This window comes from Petaurus breviceps, unplaced genomic scaffold, assembly GCF_028583685.1.
Source record: "Petaurus breviceps papuanus isolate PSGF00001 unplaced genomic scaffold, PetGlider_PUasm1.0 688, whole genome shotgun sequence".
Classification (NCBI taxonomy): Eukaryota; Metazoa; Chordata; class Mammalia; order Diprotodontia; family Petauridae; genus Petaurus; species Petaurus breviceps.
Genome location: NW_027186457.1, coordinates 22,963,132 through 22,983,093, shown reverse-complemented (window position 1 = coordinate 22,983,093; position 19,962 = coordinate 22,963,132). Strand labels below are relative to the sequence as shown.

At 40.6% G+C, this 19,962-nt stretch overlaps 1 protein-coding gene across 1 annotated transcript in view; it reads right to left on the bottom strand.

The window, feature by feature from the left end:
- MED12L (mediator complex subunit 12L) overlaps positions 1-19,962 on the bottom strand; it is a 393,990-nt gene that overhangs the window by 301,829 nt on the left and 72,199 nt on the right. The window contains exons 6-10 of the mRNA XM_069104779.1: positions 18,451-18,561; positions 13,560-13,829; positions 11,236-11,385; positions 8,644-8,743; positions 7,890-8,026 (exon numbers count right to left, since the gene is read on the bottom strand). Coding sequence (XP_068960880.1) covers positions 7,890-8,026; positions 8,644-8,743; positions 11,236-11,385; positions 13,560-13,829; positions 18,451-18,561 — 768 coding nt within the window. The remainder of the gene's footprint in view (positions 1-7,889; positions 8,027-8,643; positions 8,744-11,235; positions 11,386-13,559; positions 13,830-18,450; positions 18,562-19,962) is intronic.

Below are 19,962 nucleotides of genomic sequence, written 5' to 3'. Positions count from 1 at the left end.
TCTCTCTCTCTCTCTCTGTCTCTCTCTCTGTCTCTCTCTCTCTGTCTCTCTCTCTGTCTCTCTCTGTCTGTCTGTCTCTCTCTCTCTCTCTCTCTCTCTCTCTCTCTCTCTCTCTCTCTTTCTCTCTCTCTCTCTCTCTCTCTCTCTCTCTCTCTCTCTCTCTCTCTCTCTCTCTCTCTCTCTCTCTCTCTCTCTCTCTCTCTCTCTCTCTCTCTCTCTCTCTCTCTCTCTCTCTCTCTCTCTCTCTCTCTCTCTCTCCTGTTATCTAGACCTCAGTGGAATTATCTCACTTCCTTTCAGGTGTCAAGTTGAATGTCTAATCAATGATCAGCAATGTAAATCCCTCCAATATAGTCAGGAGCTGATAAGCCTATGTGGATTCCAGGATGAGACCAAAACATCAGCCTTCCCAGAACTAGACTCCCTAATTAGCAAGTGGAGACACTAAATTAAATACAAATATACAGAGCATTACCTAGTACAGGAATGGGGAACCTGTGACCTTAAGGCTCGTAGCAAGCTTCTAAAAACTTCATTCAGAATACAGGACCACTAAACCTAGAAAAGGCATCTGAGCCCCAAGGGAAACAGTTGTCATAAAGCCCATATACTCCCTTTAGTAGGTGAGCAGTCAGGATAGAATCCATTTACTTACCAGATATACAAAATTAAGGTTATAAAATTAACAAGCTCGCTCCTTCTACCTCATGCACACCCTTCAAACATTCCTAGATCATAGCATACCACAGTGTAGATGCAATGAAGACTTAAAGACACTTTTTGGAATTAGGCACGTTACATGTGCCAAGTGGCACAGTGGATGGAGTATCAGACCGGAAGTTAGGAAGACCTGAGTTCAAACCCAGCCTCAGACACTTATTAGCTATGTGACCCTGGGCAAGTCACTTAATCTTGTCTCAGTTTCCTCATTTGTAAAATGAGCTGGAGAAGGAAGAAGCAAACCACTCCAGTGCCTGTGCCAAGAAAACCCCAAATGGGGTCACAAAGAGTCGGACACAACTGAAAATGACTAAACAAAAAACAAAACCCCAGGAAAAAACAACAGCTGGGAGAGGGAATGTTGGGGAGGGGGGTGGTCAATGGAAAATTCCTAAGAGGTGGAGCTGTCTGAAAGTGCAATGTGGATGGAATGCTTCGGGAGATAACGCATTTCACTCTACTAGACTCTTCAAGAGTCTTCAAGAGAAAGCATGATGAGCATTGGTTGGAGAGAACATGGAAGGGAGCTCTATTTACACACAGGTTAGCCTAGACGGCATCTGGGGTTCTCCCCAATGCTAAAACTATGTGATTCTGTGACCACAGAAGAGATCTCAGAAGAAACATCACCTCTCAGATAAAAAGCACGCAGATTCAAAAACACCCAGATATGCCTTACATTTTGTATTTTCTTCTATCATAAATCCAAAACCCTAATGGGCACTCAAGCAAGGAAAACTAAAAAGTGTTCTAAAAAAAGTCATCTAAATTGCCAGGATATGACCTGGTTAAGCTGTGAATTTCAAATGAACTCTTGATTCAGCTAATGATTCTTGGAGTCTCCATATCTTGTGAAATAACTGGGCAAACACATATGAATTGAATGTAATGATAGAGATAATTTAGTACTTCCAAAGATCTGTGATTTCATCAGAGTGGATAGATAATCCCTCCCCCAATGCTGATGGCAACCCTTTGAAGATTTATATCATAGGATTAGGAAGGGATCCAAGACCTTCCTTTAGACATGAGAACACTGAGGCCCAGACAGATTAAGTAATTTTTTCAAAGTCTTACAGGTAGCCAGGAACAGGGCTGGAATTTAAAGCCAGAACTGTGACTTCCAAAACCAACACTCAATATGCTGGGCCAGCATCTGCAAACTGAACTCTTCAGGTCCTCTGTTAACAAACCCTCACAGTCCATTGGGGATTGGGCTTCTAGGCAAAGTCTTCCTAATTTGGTAGGGCCAGTCAGACCTTGGGCTCCATTAAAAAGTTGGGAGAATCCAGGGTCACCATCATGACATTATTTGATTTGGTTTTTATTTTATTAACTATCTTCCAGAATTCTTTTTACCTCATTGAATGATCAGATTTTCTTTTTTCAGGGATGGGGAGGAAGGGGTGGAGAAAGGGGTGTTAAGGATGAAGGGATATACTGTGTTGAGTTAAAGTTCTTGGTCTCAATACTAACAAAGGACCTGCCTGCCCTCTATCTACATGGACAGTGTGCACAGCACTAGGCCTACAGTCTAGAAGATCTGAGTTCAAATCAGGTCTCTGTGTGACACTGAACACGTCATTTAACCTCTGTTTGCCTCAGTTTCCAAACTTATAAAATGGGGATGACATTATCACCTTCCTCCCAGAGTTGTCCTAAGGATCAAATACTAATATTTGTCCTTTTTTTTTTTTTGGAGGGTGGGAAGGCAAGGCAATTGGGGTTAAGTGACTTGCCCAAGGTCACACAGTTAGTAAGTGTGTCAAGTGTCTGAGATCAGATTTGAACTCAGGTCCTCCTGACTCCAGGGCTGGTGCTCTATTCACTACACCACCTAGCTGTCCCAAATAATCTTTGTAAAGCACTTAGCAGAGTGCCAGGCATACAGCAGATGCTATATAAAGTTTTAATTTTTTTATTATTTGTTATTATTAAAATAAAGACACCTCCAGCAGAGAGAGGCCCAGCCTTCTGAAGCCCTCCAAAGTCAACTCTGTAAATCTGCTCCATTTCTGCCACATCTGGAATCATAAAGAAACAATTTCCACAGAAGTATGAACATTACTTTAACTTGATATTTACTCAAGGTCACTGCCATCCCCTACTTCAGGGGGTTACTTGTTTGGAAGACTTACTTAAAATTAACCAATACTGAAGTAAGTGGCTGCAGTCCTTGAGAACAGAGTCAAGGGCCAAACACTGAATGGCCTCAACTTACTGGAAAGACATTACTATTTAAGGCTCTTAACACATTACTGGGGTAAAATTACTGGGGTAAAAATTAAAACACATTACTGGGGTAAAATTAACACATTACTGGGGTAAAAAAAGAAGCCAATGGCTTATGCCCAAAACCACACAGGGTGGAAAGAGACTTAAGAAGACAGGTTGCTGTATGGTATTTCTTCAGGAGTGTAATTGTAAGGGATGTAGAGTCTGGAAACTTGGGTGGAAAACCTCACACACACAGATCAAAAGACCCCTGGGGCCACTTTGTGTTCTAAGTGGTTCTAATGTGACAATGCTTCAGGGAAGCTGAGAAGGTTTTCAGGGTTTCCAACTAATTTTTACACCTACTGCTATTTTGCTGATCATTACATAAATGATTATATAACAAAGGGGAAGAGGAGAAAGGAGAAAGTTAAAGAAAGTGCTGACTGTTGAGTCAGCAAAACCAGGCCCTAGGTGTGGCAGTCATAGTCCTCAGTCATGTCACAGACATGGTTAATGATGTACCCTCCAAGCAAGACCCAGGCCAAGGAAGGGAATGAACAGTGACAATATTAAGAAAAGCTAAGATAGGAGCGGCCAGGTGGCACAGCGAGTAAGAACACTGGCTCCAGTGTCGGGATGACCTGGGATCGAATCTGGGCTCAGGCACTTAGCACCCACCCAGAAACACCTGCCATGTAACCTTGTGCAAGTTACTTAACCCCAATTGCAGAAAAAAGAAGGAAGGAAGGAAGGAAGGAAGGAAGGAAGGAAGGAAGGAAGGAAGGAAGGAAGGGAGGGAGGGAGGGAGGAAGGGAGGGAGGAAAGCTAATATTTCTAAGCCATAACATTGCTTGTATTTTGTAAAGAGCTGGGGTCCTTAGCACTTTTTCTGTGTTATGGATCCCTTTGGCAATCTGGCAAACCTACAGATCAATTCTTAGAATAATGTTTTCAAATGCATGAAGTGAGATATGTAAGCTATCTAAATAGTTAAAACAAAGATCAAGTCCACAGATAACCAGATTAAGAAATCCTGGTATACAGAGCATAATGCTTTCCAATATTTTTTTGGCTTTGACTAAAACACCTTTGCGGTATCATAGAAAGGGTGCCGGGTCTGGAGTTGGGAGGACAGGGTTGGAATCCATCCTCTGTTACTTATGAAGGTAACACCACACTGGTCACTGAAGACTCCAGAACTGTTGAAACGACATTGATTTTCTTTGTTTTTACCTCTTCCTATTATAGGCTCTGTGCCTGAACCTCATTCTGAAACTAAAAATGGGAAGTACATTTTAGGGAAGTAAGAGTGATGTTTCTGAATCCTAAGCATGACACCCTCTTAACAAAGAATGTAGTGTTCTTTTTTTTTTCTTTCTTTCTTTTTCCCCAGTAAGGTGGGGGAAATTGGAGAGGAAAAAAAAATAAATGCTAAAGAATTAAATAGAAATTTGGTTAAATAAATGTAGTGGTACCATGTGCTTAAGAGTTCTGAAAGAATTCTTATAATGGGTGTCTCTAATATAATATATAATAATATATGATAAATATATTATAAGTGTATATATGCAACTCTATAATTAGTAACTTTAATAACACAGAGTTATAACAACTAACTCTAGCTTTAGGTCTACATAGTGTTTTTCGGAAAGCTTGTGTTAAGCTCCCAGAGGTAAACAACACCATTAATCCCCATCTGACAGATGAGGAACTAAGACACAGATTGGTTAGGTGACATGCTCAAAGTCATATAGAATGTCAGGGGCAGAGCCAGAACTAGAAACCCATGTCTCCTGCTTCCCTGTCAGCACAGGAATTCCCAGCAGAATAGAAAAAAAAAAAGAAAGAAAGAAAAAACATTTATTATCACCATAATAGTCAAGAAAAGGATATAGCATTAACATCTGATGAAAAGCAATTATGCCAACCTTCTTTTGTCCTCATGTATCCATTCAATCACAGAGGGCAAAGCCCCATTATTATTATTAATCATTTAATGGGGAGTACATAGTGTGGAAGGACCTATCAGACTTCAATTATCCTTTCTTTCAGTAAATCAAACTATTCAGTGGCAGCCACCAGTAGGAATTACAGTTTTAAATATTAGACAAAGTGGATTTATATCCATCATGCATAAAACATCATTTTAACAACAGTGCAGTATATTGGTACCTATGAATAGATTATAAATTGTGCTCTGTTCGTGGAGGGAGGCTGACAAATGATTTAAGGTGGAGACATACGGGAAGAATTAGGGAAAGAAGGCGAGTAAGGTCATTGGAGAGCTACATGATAGAAGAGAGGGCTTTCTCGTTAAAACGCTAAATGGCTATGATCTTCAAAACGTATTGCTTTTTAAAAAAATTTCTGGCTGGCTAACGTTTCACACATTCAAAATCATTTGGAGGAAATGTCTGATGTGTTAAGTCAAAGGGTGGTCCTACTGTTTTCCATCATTTTCAAAAAGAACATTGCTCTTACTGATCCTGAAAAAAAAAAACGCACCTGGCACCAGTTTTAAAAAATACAATCAGCCAGTTCACAAATCACAATTCTAGTAACAAGCTGCCATCTAGTGGACCAACTCTAAATTTGGCGGAAAGGAGACATTTCCATGGGCTGGATGGTGTCAATCAGTTTGATTTCATGGGATCATAGATTTAGAGCTAGGAAGCATCTCAGAGGTCATCTGGTTCAACTTGTTTATTTTACAAATGAGGAAACTGAGGCAAGATTAAGTAACTGCCCTAGGGTAACACAAGGTGCTTGCAAATTTGTCATTTGGTCTCCCACTGTGCATTCAGAATTTCCTCACAATGGCTTGTGTGCATGACAGAATTGGCTGTCTTCATCTTCAACTGAAGTCCATTTCCCCACTTGATTCTAATGGAATTGGTTTATTAAGTTTCCTCAAAGAAGTCAAACAATGATTGGAAGCTGGCAAGTTCATTATAATGTTATCTAGGCAGGCTGACAGTCTGAATCAATTGATTTTGATGGATATGGCCATTCCCTCCCTAGGGAATGGCTTTCTGCTATTGCACTCAGTAATAAAAGAGGAAACACAGAATGTGCCTTGGACACCTTTTATTTGTAATCCAGATGTATTTAGACTACCAAGTTCCCCTCTTTTCATTCTAGTAGCCTCTTACTGAATACTTTCAGAGTTCAATTTAAGGGTCCAACACTGAGATTGAGTATGTTTTCTTCTTGTAACATTCCACAACCTAAGTACTGTCCAGGATCTCACCCCTATTCCTCCCCCTGAACACAGAACTAAGTCAATAACCTACAGAAATAAGCAAGAAACTATATAAATTTCTCTTGCACCCAGTGGTTCATGAGAACAATTGGTTACTGAACCCAATGGAGAAACCAAGAAGCTGGGATCAATGGTGAGGTCCTTGTAATGTATGAGATCAGAGCTAAGTTGTGTTTTCTCTTTAACCATTTTATCCTCACACTTAGCATAGCACCTCATACACACACTGTAGCTGCTTCATAAATATTTGTTGTTGAAAATGCTAAAGTGCCATTTTTTACTTGAAATGCTCATAAGACCAAATATTCTAGAATCACGACAAGCATAAAAGGCTTTAAAACACATCTGAGAAGTTTAATGACTATTTAAAAATCAACCAAGAGGATAATGATGATGATAATCATAAAAATAGACATTCACATCACATTTCTGAAGTCTGCAAAGCACTTTACACACACCCTCACTTGAATCTCACTGATGGCTAACCAAGAACCTCGAATCAGAACTGTGGCTAAAAGCAGGCAACACAAGAACATTCTTAAGGTCTCTCTGAAGAAGTCTGGAATCGATTAGAAGACATGGGATATACTGGCACAGGACCATCCAACGTGGTGTCAAAGAAGGCTCTGTGCAGAGAAGCAGAATTGAGGGAGCTCAAAAGAAATGTGAGACGTGCGAATTTAGTGACATCTCCATTCCAATGTTCATATGGATCATAGGCACCTGAGCTGTGGTAGAGCTTTCTAAGCTCCTACTGTCTGATCAGCCACAGTCGGACACACTGTACCTTAACCCCAATATAGTGATGTCATTTTGGTTCTTTTCAAGAAGTTAACAACCAACCACCCACAATGATTGATGGAAAGGGCTTTGCAAATTTAAAGCCCTATATAAATGATAATAATTATTATTAGCCATAAACAGGACTGATAATTGCTGGGACATATAGTATATGATGGTATGGAGAGAGGAAAACAGTGAGGGACAGTTCTTAATACATTTTTATCAATGCACATCATTTTCACAACTTCTTCAGGATCTATGATGTCATCAATTGATAGATTTTACCACCAACACAGGTCACAGCCCCTTATAACCACAGGACGATCTTAATTTTCTGTTGCTTAAAAATGTCTTTCCCTGGTGGCCAACCTTCTGGGTAAGGAGCCACTCCAACTGAGCTAGGCTGGTCCTTGGATGTTTCAAAGACTTATTACAATTATTCTTTTACCTCCCTCTGTTCTAAGTATTGAAATAATTTCATTCCTTAAGGAAAACTAATAAATGGATTAAGTCTAATAATTAACCCAGGCACAGTCTCCCCAAAGATGGGGAGAACTAATGTGGTAGATGTAAGTTTTACATTAATATTGTGGTTCATTTGAACAAGTCATTACCCACAGCACAGAAATGTCCTACGATCCAGACTCAGAGCTGGAAGACACCTCCCCCAGCTCCTTTATTTGATAGATGATGATTCTGAGGCCCAGAGAAATACCCAAGTTCCCACAGGGGATCAGTTTCTGAGGCAGTATTTGAACCCATGTCTGCAGATCCCTAAGTCAAAGTTCTTTCCCACTTCTTTTGTATTTCACGGCACCATTTCCCATCAGCCCAGACAGTGAATGAGAAAGAAGCCTACCATGAGAAAAATAAAAGGTAAGATGATAAAAAAAAAAATGGGAATTACCTCTTGGTTGTCCTTGTTCTGGGTGGCCCAGAAAATTTTGTGATAAAGGGTCTCCATTGAATTGCTGGAATCTGATCGGTCAAAACAATGGCGGTCTAAGACTTCTAGGGTGTGTAAGACCCTACTGATGGTGACCCCTAGAGAAAGAAGAACAAAGCATTCAGGGACACAGGCAAAAATCAAACCTGCACAACACAAAAGATCCCCTAGAAAGATGGTTAGTAGATAGAGCCAGAGCTAACAATTTTCAAGGCATCCTCAGAAAATTCAGCCCCTGCCAAAAAAGAAAGAGTCCAAAGGCGGTTCAAGTATCCAACACATAAACCAAATAATATTACTAGGAATTGTTGCCCATGCGGAGAGAGAGTTGTTGCCAGGTCAAGATTTCCATTTAAACTAAATAATTATTCTCGCCAACCCGTTCCAGTGTTAGATTGTGAGCTCCTTGAGGACAGGGGCTGTCTTTTGCCTTTCTTTGTATACTGGCACACAGTAGGTGCTTAGTACAGTGCCTGGAACACAGTAGGCACTTAATAAATGTTTACTGACTGTCTATGCCGAAGGTCTGCAAGTGCTGACAGTGCCCTCTGAATTCTGGAACCCTGGGATAAAGCCCCAGACCCTAGTTAGGGTCTGCCTACCCTCAAGTGTTTGTATCAAAAAACTCTTCTTCATATGAAAATGATTTCTAAGAATCAAAGACACGGACGGAGCCCAAGAACCAAAACCGTTACTCATTTTTGCTTTGAAATACCTGCTGTTGATTCCTGGCACTTGTCAAAAGACCACCGAACCTCCACGGCACGGCCCCGACGTTTTATCTGCTGTTCCACCTCATAGATCTTTGCCCGAACCTGAAAGATGATTGCTTCTAATTAGCTTCAGCTTACAAAGTCACAATTCCAATCTCAATCATGTCAGGCTTCTCTGCACGAGTAAGGCATCCTACAGTGTCCTCACATTCTTAACAGCATTAGGAAATGGCAGCCCATTGCTCAAGTACCGGCCTTTTTTCGGGGCTCAAGGGGAGGGGGGAAGGGAATTTACAAGCTTCACTGAACTATCCCACTATCAATTTTGATAATAATAAATGTCAATTCAGAAATACTGCACAAGTAAAAATTTCAAGGGCACAATATAACACGGTCAGAGCTCTAAAATAGATCTTAGCTATTCTACGAATGGGGGGAAAAAAACGTCAAAATGTCCCCAACTGAAGGAAATTAGTCACAGTCCTGCAACTCAAACTGCATAATCTTTTAATCCAAATAATACAGCATTTTTTGAAACGAAATAATAATTACTAAGCCATCACACCTAATACACTCAAATGCTGCCATGGAAATAGTCGCCTCTGTCTACCACTGGTTCTGCTCTCAAATGAAAGGCAGAATTCATCCATTCCCACCTTTAACATACACACACAAGTTCCACATTATTTCCCAGGGGGGTGAAAGAGCATGAATCTTACACCTAAAACAACAGGCACAAAGAGCGTCTCCTCTTGGTCCCTTGTCAGTGTGGAAGACAAGTGAAGCCAGCTGACCCTCTGAAAAGGGACATGAATATAGGCCCATCCAGCTACAAGGAAGCCCATGATGTTTACCTACTGAGGACAGGCTAGACTAGGGGTGGGGAATCTGTGGCCCTCTAGGTCCTCAAGTGCAGCCTTTTGACTGAATCCAAACTTCATAGAACAAACCCCCTTAAATAAAAGAATTTGTTCTGTAAAACTTGGACTCAGTCAAAAGGCTTCCTAGAAGGTCATGTGTGGCCTCGAGGCCGTGGGTTCCCCACCCTTGGGCTAGACAGTTTTCTAATCATTAGATCTAATTATTATAATAATGATCATTATAATAATGATCATTAGATCATTAGATCTAATCATCAACCTAAGAAATGAGAATAAGGGGAGATTAGATCCTAATGCCCACAGCAGAAAAGACCAGTTATCAAGCTGCTGGTGTTCACACTTCAACAAAAGCAACTTCTTTGATTGTATAGAAAAAAGTTACCCCTTAAACATCCCTGTTTGGATTTCACAGCCCTTTTGGATTTCAGAAGTCTAGGTTGTAAAGTGTCTTGTAACTCTCAAGGCACTACATAAATGCTAATTATAATTATCATCCTTAATAATTAGAGAAATAATCTTGGTCAACACTGTCATGGGCTAATGCCTGGGATCGGGTTTGAAATCCCCTCATCCTTCACCCTTCGGATCCAACCACCTGCTCTGCCTATCACCCCAACATCCCTCGGATCAACACCATTTACCTGTCTCCCCTGTTTACGCTCTCATTATCTCTCTCTTATGCTATTCCAAAAGCCTCCTCTTTGTTCCTTCTGCCTCTCTCCCTACTTTAATCCATCCCCCACAAAGCCACCAAAGTGATTATCCTAACGTACATCTCCAAGTCATTTCCTTACTCAAACTCTAGTGCCTCTCCTTTACCGCTAAAACTAAATAGAAATATCTCTCTTTGACTTTCAAAGACTTTTACAGCCTGGCCTCAGCCTCTCTTCCCAGCCTCATTCTATAATACTCCCCTTCCCACACTCTACTGTCCAATCAAACTTGCCTTCCTGACGTCTGTCACACACAGCACTGCATTTTTCACATCCGAGTCTTGGTGCTGGTCATCCTCTATGCCGAGAATAAACTCCCCATCCCATTTCTGCCTTAAAGAACCCAGCATCTCCTTCAAGACTCAGCACAAGCTTTACCTTCTACCTGAAGCCTTTCCTGCTCCCTCCTCCTCCCCACTGCTAGTGAACATTACTTTGTGTACACACACACACACACACACACACACACACACGTCTCCCTGATAGAATGTAATCAACTTGGAAATAGTGACTTTTTCATTTTTGCCTTCCTATCACCAACTCCTAGCAAAGTACCTCACATATAATAGACCGTAATCAATGCTTGATCAATCATAAATGTAAGGCAATATTTATTTTATAAGTATGAACAGAAGGATAACCTGTGAATATTTTTTAATCTGAGCTGCCTTCTCACTGATGTTGGTCTTTAGCCATCATAGATATATCTATATAAAAACTATAAGATACCCTTGACTCTGACCCAAAGAATCTTTAAGGATGATAATTATAACTAGCATTTATGTAGTACCTTGAGAGTTACAAGACACTTTACAAATATAATCTTATTTAATCTCCAGGGAAGTGACTTGCCCAGGGTCACACAAACAGCTATTAAGTGCTTAAAACCACATTTGAATTCAGGTCTTCCTTACAAGTCCCACAATCCATCTATGACCACGTCCACTATGAAATAATATATTGAAAATGAAGAATTTTCCATTCTAAAGGGAAAGCCTACCTGTTGATTAAATGCTGAATTTCCACCTGGCATAGGTAAACTGGAGGGAGCAACTTGAAGTAAATCCAGAGGGGAGCCCGGGTTAACGCTTTTATTTTCATTTGTGGAATAATTCCACACCAAGGCACTTGGGCAACAAAGAGTTACAGTCTGAAGAGAAAAAAAGGGGAGAAATTCAGTTATTGAGGGAGACTGGGAAACAATGGATAAGACAACACTAGCAATGATGACTGAATATTTTGTTCCTGTCCTCCTCATCCCCAGTCAATCCAAGGCAAGGAGAAAAAAATCCACATATCACACACCAGAAAGGAAGGGAAGCCAGCAGGAAGCCGGGAGCTGACTGAATAAGTCAGCAGGGGGCTGAAATCCTACATTTCTCAGCCTAACACCCCAGTCCCACAGACATGTCTCTGAAATGAACCATCATCTTTTTCCTCGCCCTGGGAAGAAAATCCATCTTCATGAAAATAAAGATGTCTCTGATTAGTCATTTGTTTTTTTTTAATTAGAAATTTAATTAAAATGTTTAATTTTCTTGCATCATCAAATCTAAAACATTATCTTAAAATAAGTAGGCTCTTTCTGCATCTGTCTTACCTTAATGTGATCTTCCAATAACAGTATTTTTAGGGTTTCTATGAACGTTGAAAAAATATCATAAGATCTTACCAAAAAAGTAACTGAATTTGGGAAACAGCATAAAAAGAGCTAGCAAAGGAGAAAATGTGAAATCCAAACCATTTATAACTATGGAGCACAAAGCTAAAATCTTAGTGTTTGGGGTTTTTTTGGGAGGGGAGATAGAAAAACTAAGGAAATATAATTAAAATAAATTCTAAATTAAATGATTGTTGTTGTTTGGTCATTTTTCAGACTCTTCCTGACCCTATCTGGAGTTTTCTTGGAAAAGATACTGAAGTAGTTTGCCATTTCCTTCTCCAGCTCATTTTACAGATAAGGAAACTGAGGCAAACAGGGTTAAGTGACTTGCCCAGAGTCACAGAGCTAGTAAATGTCTGAGGCTATATTTGAACTCAGGAAGAGAAATCTTCCTAATTCCAAGCCCTGCATTCTATCCACTTAGCTGCTCCAAATTAAATGATAGCAGTTTGGATGAGAAATTTCACTCATCTGTAAAACATTTAGGTAGAAACAGATGTGAGTAGATATTGAACTCTGAACAAAAGCAGTGCCCTGCCTTCTTTCCCCCAGATTGTGCCTTTTGCAGCTCACCTCATGGTTTAAAAATGTATATACAGACCATTATTGGGCCACAAACCTCAGCTAGAAAAACCACACTGTGAATGAATTCAGTCCATGGGAACTGAGAGCACAGCAAGTATGTTTAGATGGGAAAGGAGCTACCATGACAGAAAAAAATGACAAAATTTTGATGTCATCCTAGCAATTATGCAATCAATTATATAAGCATTTATTAAATGTCTGCTATTCACTGGACCCTGTGTTCGGCACTGAGGATGCAAATAAAATAAAGGAAACTATCTCTACCAGCTGCCATCTTGTCTAGTTAGACAAAAAAGTATCAAAAGAAATTTGGGAAAGAGAGCTGCTGAATCTTTCCGTGCTTCCTTGATTCTAAGCATTATTGATGCAAATCAAAGAGTCAAAAAGTCAATTACCAAGAGCAAACCAATTTTCCTATCAGGATGTCAACAGGTCTGCCCTTGAAGGAACACCCTTCAAAGAATCATTTAAGCATGAAAAGACAACCTACTGGGATTTTCAATAAGGTATAATGGTTAAGGATAATGAAAATTTCCAACAAGTGACGATAGTTGTGTGTGTGTATGTGTGTGTTTTGGGGGGCGGTTTTTGGCCTACGATTTAACCAGCATGGAAATCCTCTTCACTAACACAGATAAGAAACTCAAGGAAGCATCTGGTTTTAGAGAAATGCTTGTTACACTATGAGGTTAAGTGACTGGTCCATGGTCACACAGCTAGTATGTGTGTGTGTGTGTGTGTGTGTGTATCTGTCTCTCCAAAGGAAGACTTGAAAACCCAGATCTTCCAAGTTCCTAAGCAGGCCCACTAATCATTAAGACACACTGCCTCCCAGTCTCAAAATTCTGGTCCCAAATCTGTAGTCACCAGACCTGAGACAGCTAGTCCTCTTGCTGCCCAACGATGCAGGGAAATTAAAATATCTCCATCGATATCAATGTTCCTTGGGGATAAAATACATTAAAAACCACAATCTACAAGAAAAAGATGCCATATTAGATGCCCTCACACCTACAGGCATTTGAATAGCACTCTTAGAAGCATCATCTGATAGAAAATCAAGGCTAAAGGCATACCTGCAGCATGCAACTAAGTCCATAAACCAGCGGCCGGTGCTGTGGGCAGGAGAGAAAGTCTGAGCCGGCCAGCTGGACCGGGCTCATCACTGGCCCAGGTGCAGCAGGGCTGGATGCTGACAGACCGGGATTGTTTGGGCCAATCATCATGTGAGGTGAATGTGCAGCAAGGAGGTTAGGACTATCGTTCAGCAGGAGAGACAGGCGTCGGGCACAGAAGTAAGCAAGACGACGGGACAGATAAGCAGATTGAACAAACTCTTCTGAATACTGAAAGAGAAAACAGAGCAAAGGAGTCAGTCATTTCATGCCCAGTTGGTCTTCAGCATTCAAAAAGAAAAGTTCATCTTTTTTCCCCATAAAAATCTCACATGCATCACCTAAATTTAGGTAAATCATAATCCAGGCATTAAAATAAATATATTGACCATGACATGAACTAAAGAAGACACAGAGAGGCCTGAAATAATTTAATACTCCTTAATTTCCCTTTGGAAGACTATTAGAGCTGGTACCCAAGGAAATCTGTATTTTTGGAGGGAGCTCAAGGAAGAACTTTTAGATTTTGTGCTAGAGGAAAAAGAAGGGCTACAAAGGATGTTGGATTGGAAAATGTGGGATCACAGAATTTCTAGGCTGGAATGGACATCAGGAGCCATCTCAACCATCCTACATCTCATCCAAATTCTCCAAAATGGCAGCCCAGTCTTTGTCTAAAGAGTTCCAGTGAAGAGAAACATGCTACCTTCCATTGTAACCCATTACATTTCCAGATAATGATTTAAAAGGAAGCTTTTTTTTGACCCCCAATAACAAGTCTAAGTTTCCACTTCCCTCCATTTCTTTTAGTTCTTCCCTTTGGGGCCCCAAAGAACAAGTCTAATGGAGCTCCACATACTTGAAGACATCTAGGAATCTGATTCTGCTGGATTCTCCTGTTCTCAGGAGAAAGTTCAACATCCCCCCGACTCCTCCCATTCATACATGAAATGGACTCAAAGTCCTTCAAAATCCTTCTTGTCTTCCCCAGGACATTCTCCAAGTTACCAAGATGTATCTTAAATGTTGTTGTTCTCAAAGACCATGACACCAGGAAGGTGAGGCCAAGGCATCCAAGTGAATTGGATTTAAGTGAGGGAGGACTGTGCAAAATCACCAGCCTTAATTACTTTCTCCTCTGAAGCCGTCTGGGTCCAGTGGCAAAGTATAGCTCAGGATGCCTGGAGATAGCACCAGACGCAGTAGGAGACTTTGGCCTTTTTAAGCTAAGGTCCTTCCCAGGTCCCAGACCAAACTCTACTTAGTCACTGTTTGGGCCCTGATGGCTCAGAGTAAATGTAAATAGCAATTGTTTCTGTTTTGGACAAAAACTCTGAAGGTCTTCTCCTCCCAGATTGATTTTTTTTTAATTAAAAATGTTTTTCATTTTTTAATTAAATTTTATATTTATTTTAGTTTACATCATTCATTTACACAAAATTTTGAGTTACAAATTTTCTCCCCATCTTCCCCCTACCTACCACCCCAAAACAGTGATCCCACTGTATACCCCCTCCCCCAATCTGCTCTCTACTATATCCTCCCCCATTGCCCCCTCTAACTTTCCAATAAGGCAAGATGGATCTCCATACCTCAGTGCCTTTATATTATTTCCCAGTTGCATGTCAAAAATAATAATTAATAAAATAAAATAAAAAATAAACCTTTGATTTTAAAACTTTGAATTCCAGATTCTTTCCCTTCCTCCCTCGTCATCCACCCTTACTGAAAAGATAAGCAATTAAATATAGGTTGTACATGTGTAGCTATGTTCCTTAGTGGATACATTGGGAAAGACTGACTATGATTTCTAGGTTCTTTTATTAATCATGGCTTTCAGGTAGTCCAATAATTTTTAAATTATCTCTCCTGGATCTATTTTCCAGGTCAGTGGTTTTTCCCATGAGATATTTCACATTGCCTTCTACATTTTCATTTGTTTGGATCTACTTAATAGTACCTTGATTTCTCATAAAGTCATTAGCTTCCATTTGCTCCAATCAAATTCTGAAGGAATTATTCTCTTCAGTGAGCTTTTGAGATTCTTTTTCCATCTGGCAAATTCGGCTTTTTAAGGCATCCTCCTCATCGGTTTTTTGAGCCTCTTTTGCCATTTGAGTTAGTCTATTTTTTAAAGGTGTTATTTTCTTCAGTCAGGTTGTTGACTCTCTTTTCATGATTTTCTTGCATCATTCTCATTTCTCTTCCCAATTTTTCCTCCACTTCTCTTACCTGGTTTTCAAAATCCTTCTTGAGCTCCTCTATGGCCTGTAATCAGTTCTCAGTTCATATTTTTCTTGGAAGCTTTTGGTACAGGAGTTCTAACTTTGTTGTCTTCCTCCCATTCCATGCTTTGATCCTTTTTGTCCCCCAAAAGGTTTGACTGCTGTGCTTGCTTTGCTTCCTTTGCTTGCTCATGTTGCCACTCAATTACTTGATTTTTGAGCTTTTTGCCACAGTAGAACTCTGCTTCCAGAGAGGAGAGCTTTGTTCCAAATCACTGGGGTTTTTGCAGCTGCTGGAGCTATTAGTTGGGTGCTCTTTCTGAAGCCTTCACAGGCTCTGGTACACTGGTCACGCACCCCAGGACCTCCACCCTAGACAGTGATCCAGGTCCAAGCAGGTTAAAGCAAGAGCGATTACCCTCTGAATGGTCTTTTGGTCCCCCTACAATCTGCAGGCCTGGAGCTCTGAAGCAGCCAAGCACGGCCAGCCCCTATGCTGCTTCTTCTCACCTTCTCGCCCCAGAGGCAGAGGCTGGACCACACTCTTGGTCCCCCTGTTCCCAAAGTCCACACTGACCTTTTACTTTGCCTTTGGCATTTATGGGTTGACAATTCTGGAAACCGCCACAGCTGTTGGTGATCCACTCTCCCAAGGTCCGTTGCAGCCATGGCTGGTCAGGGCCACCCTGGGGCTAAAACCCAGGGCTCACATGGGGCTGGGCTCTGTTCCCAGCACACTGTGATGGTCCGTTCCTGCTGGCCTGCCAGGCTGCCTTTAGCGGGAGATTTGTTTCTCTCTGTCGCTTTGTGGGTTCTGTAGCTCTAAAGTTTGTTTAGAGGCATATCTTATAGGTATGTGAGGTGGTTATGGGGGGAGCTCATGGAGTTTTCCTGCTTCTGCACCACCATCTTGGCTCTGCCCCCCAATTAGATAAAAGAGGCCATTTTTTGCCTCATTTCTTACCTAGCCTTAATCACTGAATGGACTTTGCCTCAGTCAAACTGAGAAACTTAAATGTGAGACATAGAGCTGAACATTAACACTTTAGATATACAATCCCATTTGGCTGTAAGTTCTTTGAGGGCAGGAACTCCCTTTTGCCTCTTTGTATCCTGGAACACAGTAGGTGCTTAATAAATTTTATTGACTGATTGATATGACCTAACCAGGACAGAGTAAGGCACAAATGTCACCTTTTAATTTCTGGGAGCTGGGCCTCTCTAATACACCCCAAGATTGCATTAGTTTTATTTTGTTTTAATTTTGGTTAGTACATTACATAATTACCACATACTGAGCTTACAGTGCCCTAAACCTCTTAAGATTTTTTTTGTAATTTAATTAGGGAAAAATCAAATATTAAAATTTTTAAAAAGATTTTTGGTAATCAAACTGCTGTCTGCCATGCCACCTACTCCCCATCTGTACATGTGAAATTGCTTTTGTGAAGCCAAATTAGGACTTCCCATTTACCTATGAAAATAACTGATTCGAGCCTCTATTGGTTAATCCTGCATTCAATGACACTCTGGTGAGTCATCCTGGCATAAAGATGTCTCTTGCTTTTCAAAGGCTATCTGATACATTTGAGCAAAATGTAAAATATCTGAGCATGAAACCAGGGACAGACAACTATCCTTCAAGGAGCAACCTGGCTCATTTCTGGGCAGATCATGGATAGTCAGCTCTCAAGGGATGAACTTTTTAGAAGCTACAGACTTCTTTACTGTCTCTCAATGATTTCTCCAGCTCTCTTGGGTTCAACTATCACCTCTATGCAGAACTATATATACAGCCTGCTTCTTTCCTCTGAGCTCCATTCTCACTACCTGTTGTTATAGGAATGTAAATTTTTAAGATCTTCCCTGCCCCTAGGTTAAGTGCACTTGGAGCCTGTGGTGGGAGGCTTGTTTTTCAGGAACACACACACCTTGGTGCTTTGTGATTGGGCAGTGGGTCAAGAAGGTTGTTACATTCTCTGACCCAGGAGAAGGCTATATAAACTTTGTTTTGGGGATCACTTTGAGAAGCGTTGGGTGATTTGACCAGATGAGACTCTGGGCAGCCATTGAGAGATTGAGAGCCCCCCGGCTTTGAAAACCCAGATGTTGATGCTTCCTTCTCTGGTAACTGTGATTAGGTATGGATGTATATAATGGCTGGACAGTTTGGAAGCCTGTCTGCTTGATCTGTTTCTGTCTTGTAACTTCTGTCTGTATACTCTGAAGTTCAAGGTGCTGACCTTTTTCCCCTGAACTAGGTAAACCATATATATTTGATTGATTAAAGCAAGATTGTTAACCCATTTTGAGTTGCTTTCCTTTAGAAAAGCAGATCTAAGAACTTGTGTTGGCAGCCACCCTGGGGATGCTGGGGTGCTTGCCGCTTACACCTGTCTGCCAGGTGTCTCCACTGGTGGTCCTCTGAATCCACAGCCAATGCTCCTTTGAGGGAAGAGAAGGAGGAAGGAAGAGACAGGTTTCCCCACCCCATTACTCACTGCCATCATAGAGTGTATGACATGCCACTTAGCTTTTTTATCTTTTATCAGACCTATTTTAGTAATTAAATTTTATTTATTTATTTTAGTGATTAAATATTTAAGTAATTAAATGGTAAACTGCACCTGCAGCATTAGTGGTAGTAGTAGTTTGAGAAGGTCATCATCTACTGGTCGAATTTTTTCCAGGACATCCAGGATCCAGGTCAAATACTCATGCCGTTCAAGCATTCCTTCCTAAAACAAAATAAATATGTGTGAGGTGGCATTAGTCCATATTGGACTCATGAAGGAGCACTAGAGTCTGGTTAGTTTTAGCTTCTGTGGTAGCACATGATCCCTGAAAGGCCCTTTGTATTTCCTCAGTCCCATGCATGCCAACCTCATCCTTCCCAAGGCTCTCCCACTGAATCCTCTGAAGCACTCTTCTACTGTCAGAAATGGTCTTTCATTTAGATTGGTGCCTCCCCCACAAAAAAATTAGGATGTATATATTTCATGTATTGGTATGTAATGTTTCATCCTTCATCCAAAATAGAAGGCAAGTTTCTCAAGAGCAGGGATTATTTTCTTTCATTTCTGTACCCCCAAAACATAGCAAAGTATTTGGCACTTAACATAAATTGCCTAGAGAAGATTTTAGCCTCTACTCAATTTCCCCAATCCTTGCAATCATGACTTTTCCTAAAATTATAAACTGCAGGTGATTTTGCTTTAATCTAAATCATTAATTCTCAAATTTTTTGGTCTCGCGACCTTTTTACACTCATAAAAATGATGGAGAACAATACCTCCACAATGAGTTTTTATGTGGGGTATATCTATTGATATTTACTATATCAGAAATTAAAATGTCTTAGTATTATTATGAAAATAGTGCTGACCTCACATATCCTCTGAAAAGGTCTCTGGGACTCTCAGGGGTCCCCAGACCATACTTTCATAGCTACTGATTGAAATAAATTCTGAACAAAGTCTAATCCAAAGAAACAACCAATGAGAATTTACCAAGTGCCTACTATGTGTCCCTTAATACACTAGGCACTATAGACAAATACAAAGGATGAAACAATCCCTAATCTCAGGGAAGATCACAGTCTAGTGAATGAAGGAGGTATCAGTGCCAATGGATTTCTAAACAAGTATCCTCAAAGCCCACTACAGAATAAAATGACAAATCTCAATTTTAATGTCACTTTTTTTCTCGTAGAAGAGAATTAACTGCAATGAAGGAGTAAACTTGTAAGTGAAAACAGCTGACTATACACATGAAAGGGAGTGTGACACAGTAGACAGACGCTGGCCTTGAAGTCAAAAAGATTTGGGTTTAATTCCTGCCCCAGTGCATACTTGTTGTGTGGTCCTGGGCAAGTTACATAACCTATGACCTATGCAACTCTGTAAGACTCGACATGGCAGAGCTGGTCCAAATGTGCCCCAGGAGAGGAAGTGTCTTCACTAAGTATTTCCCACATCAATGAAATTTCGTGTCTAGACAAAAAGATAAAGACCGAGATATATACAGGCCTGGTGTCTAGGATTTCATGGGTAGAAAAAGATCCTTGTTGTATATATACATACAAAAAAATCATGTGTGTGTGTGTGTGTGTGTGTGTGTGTGTGTGTGTGTGTGTGTGT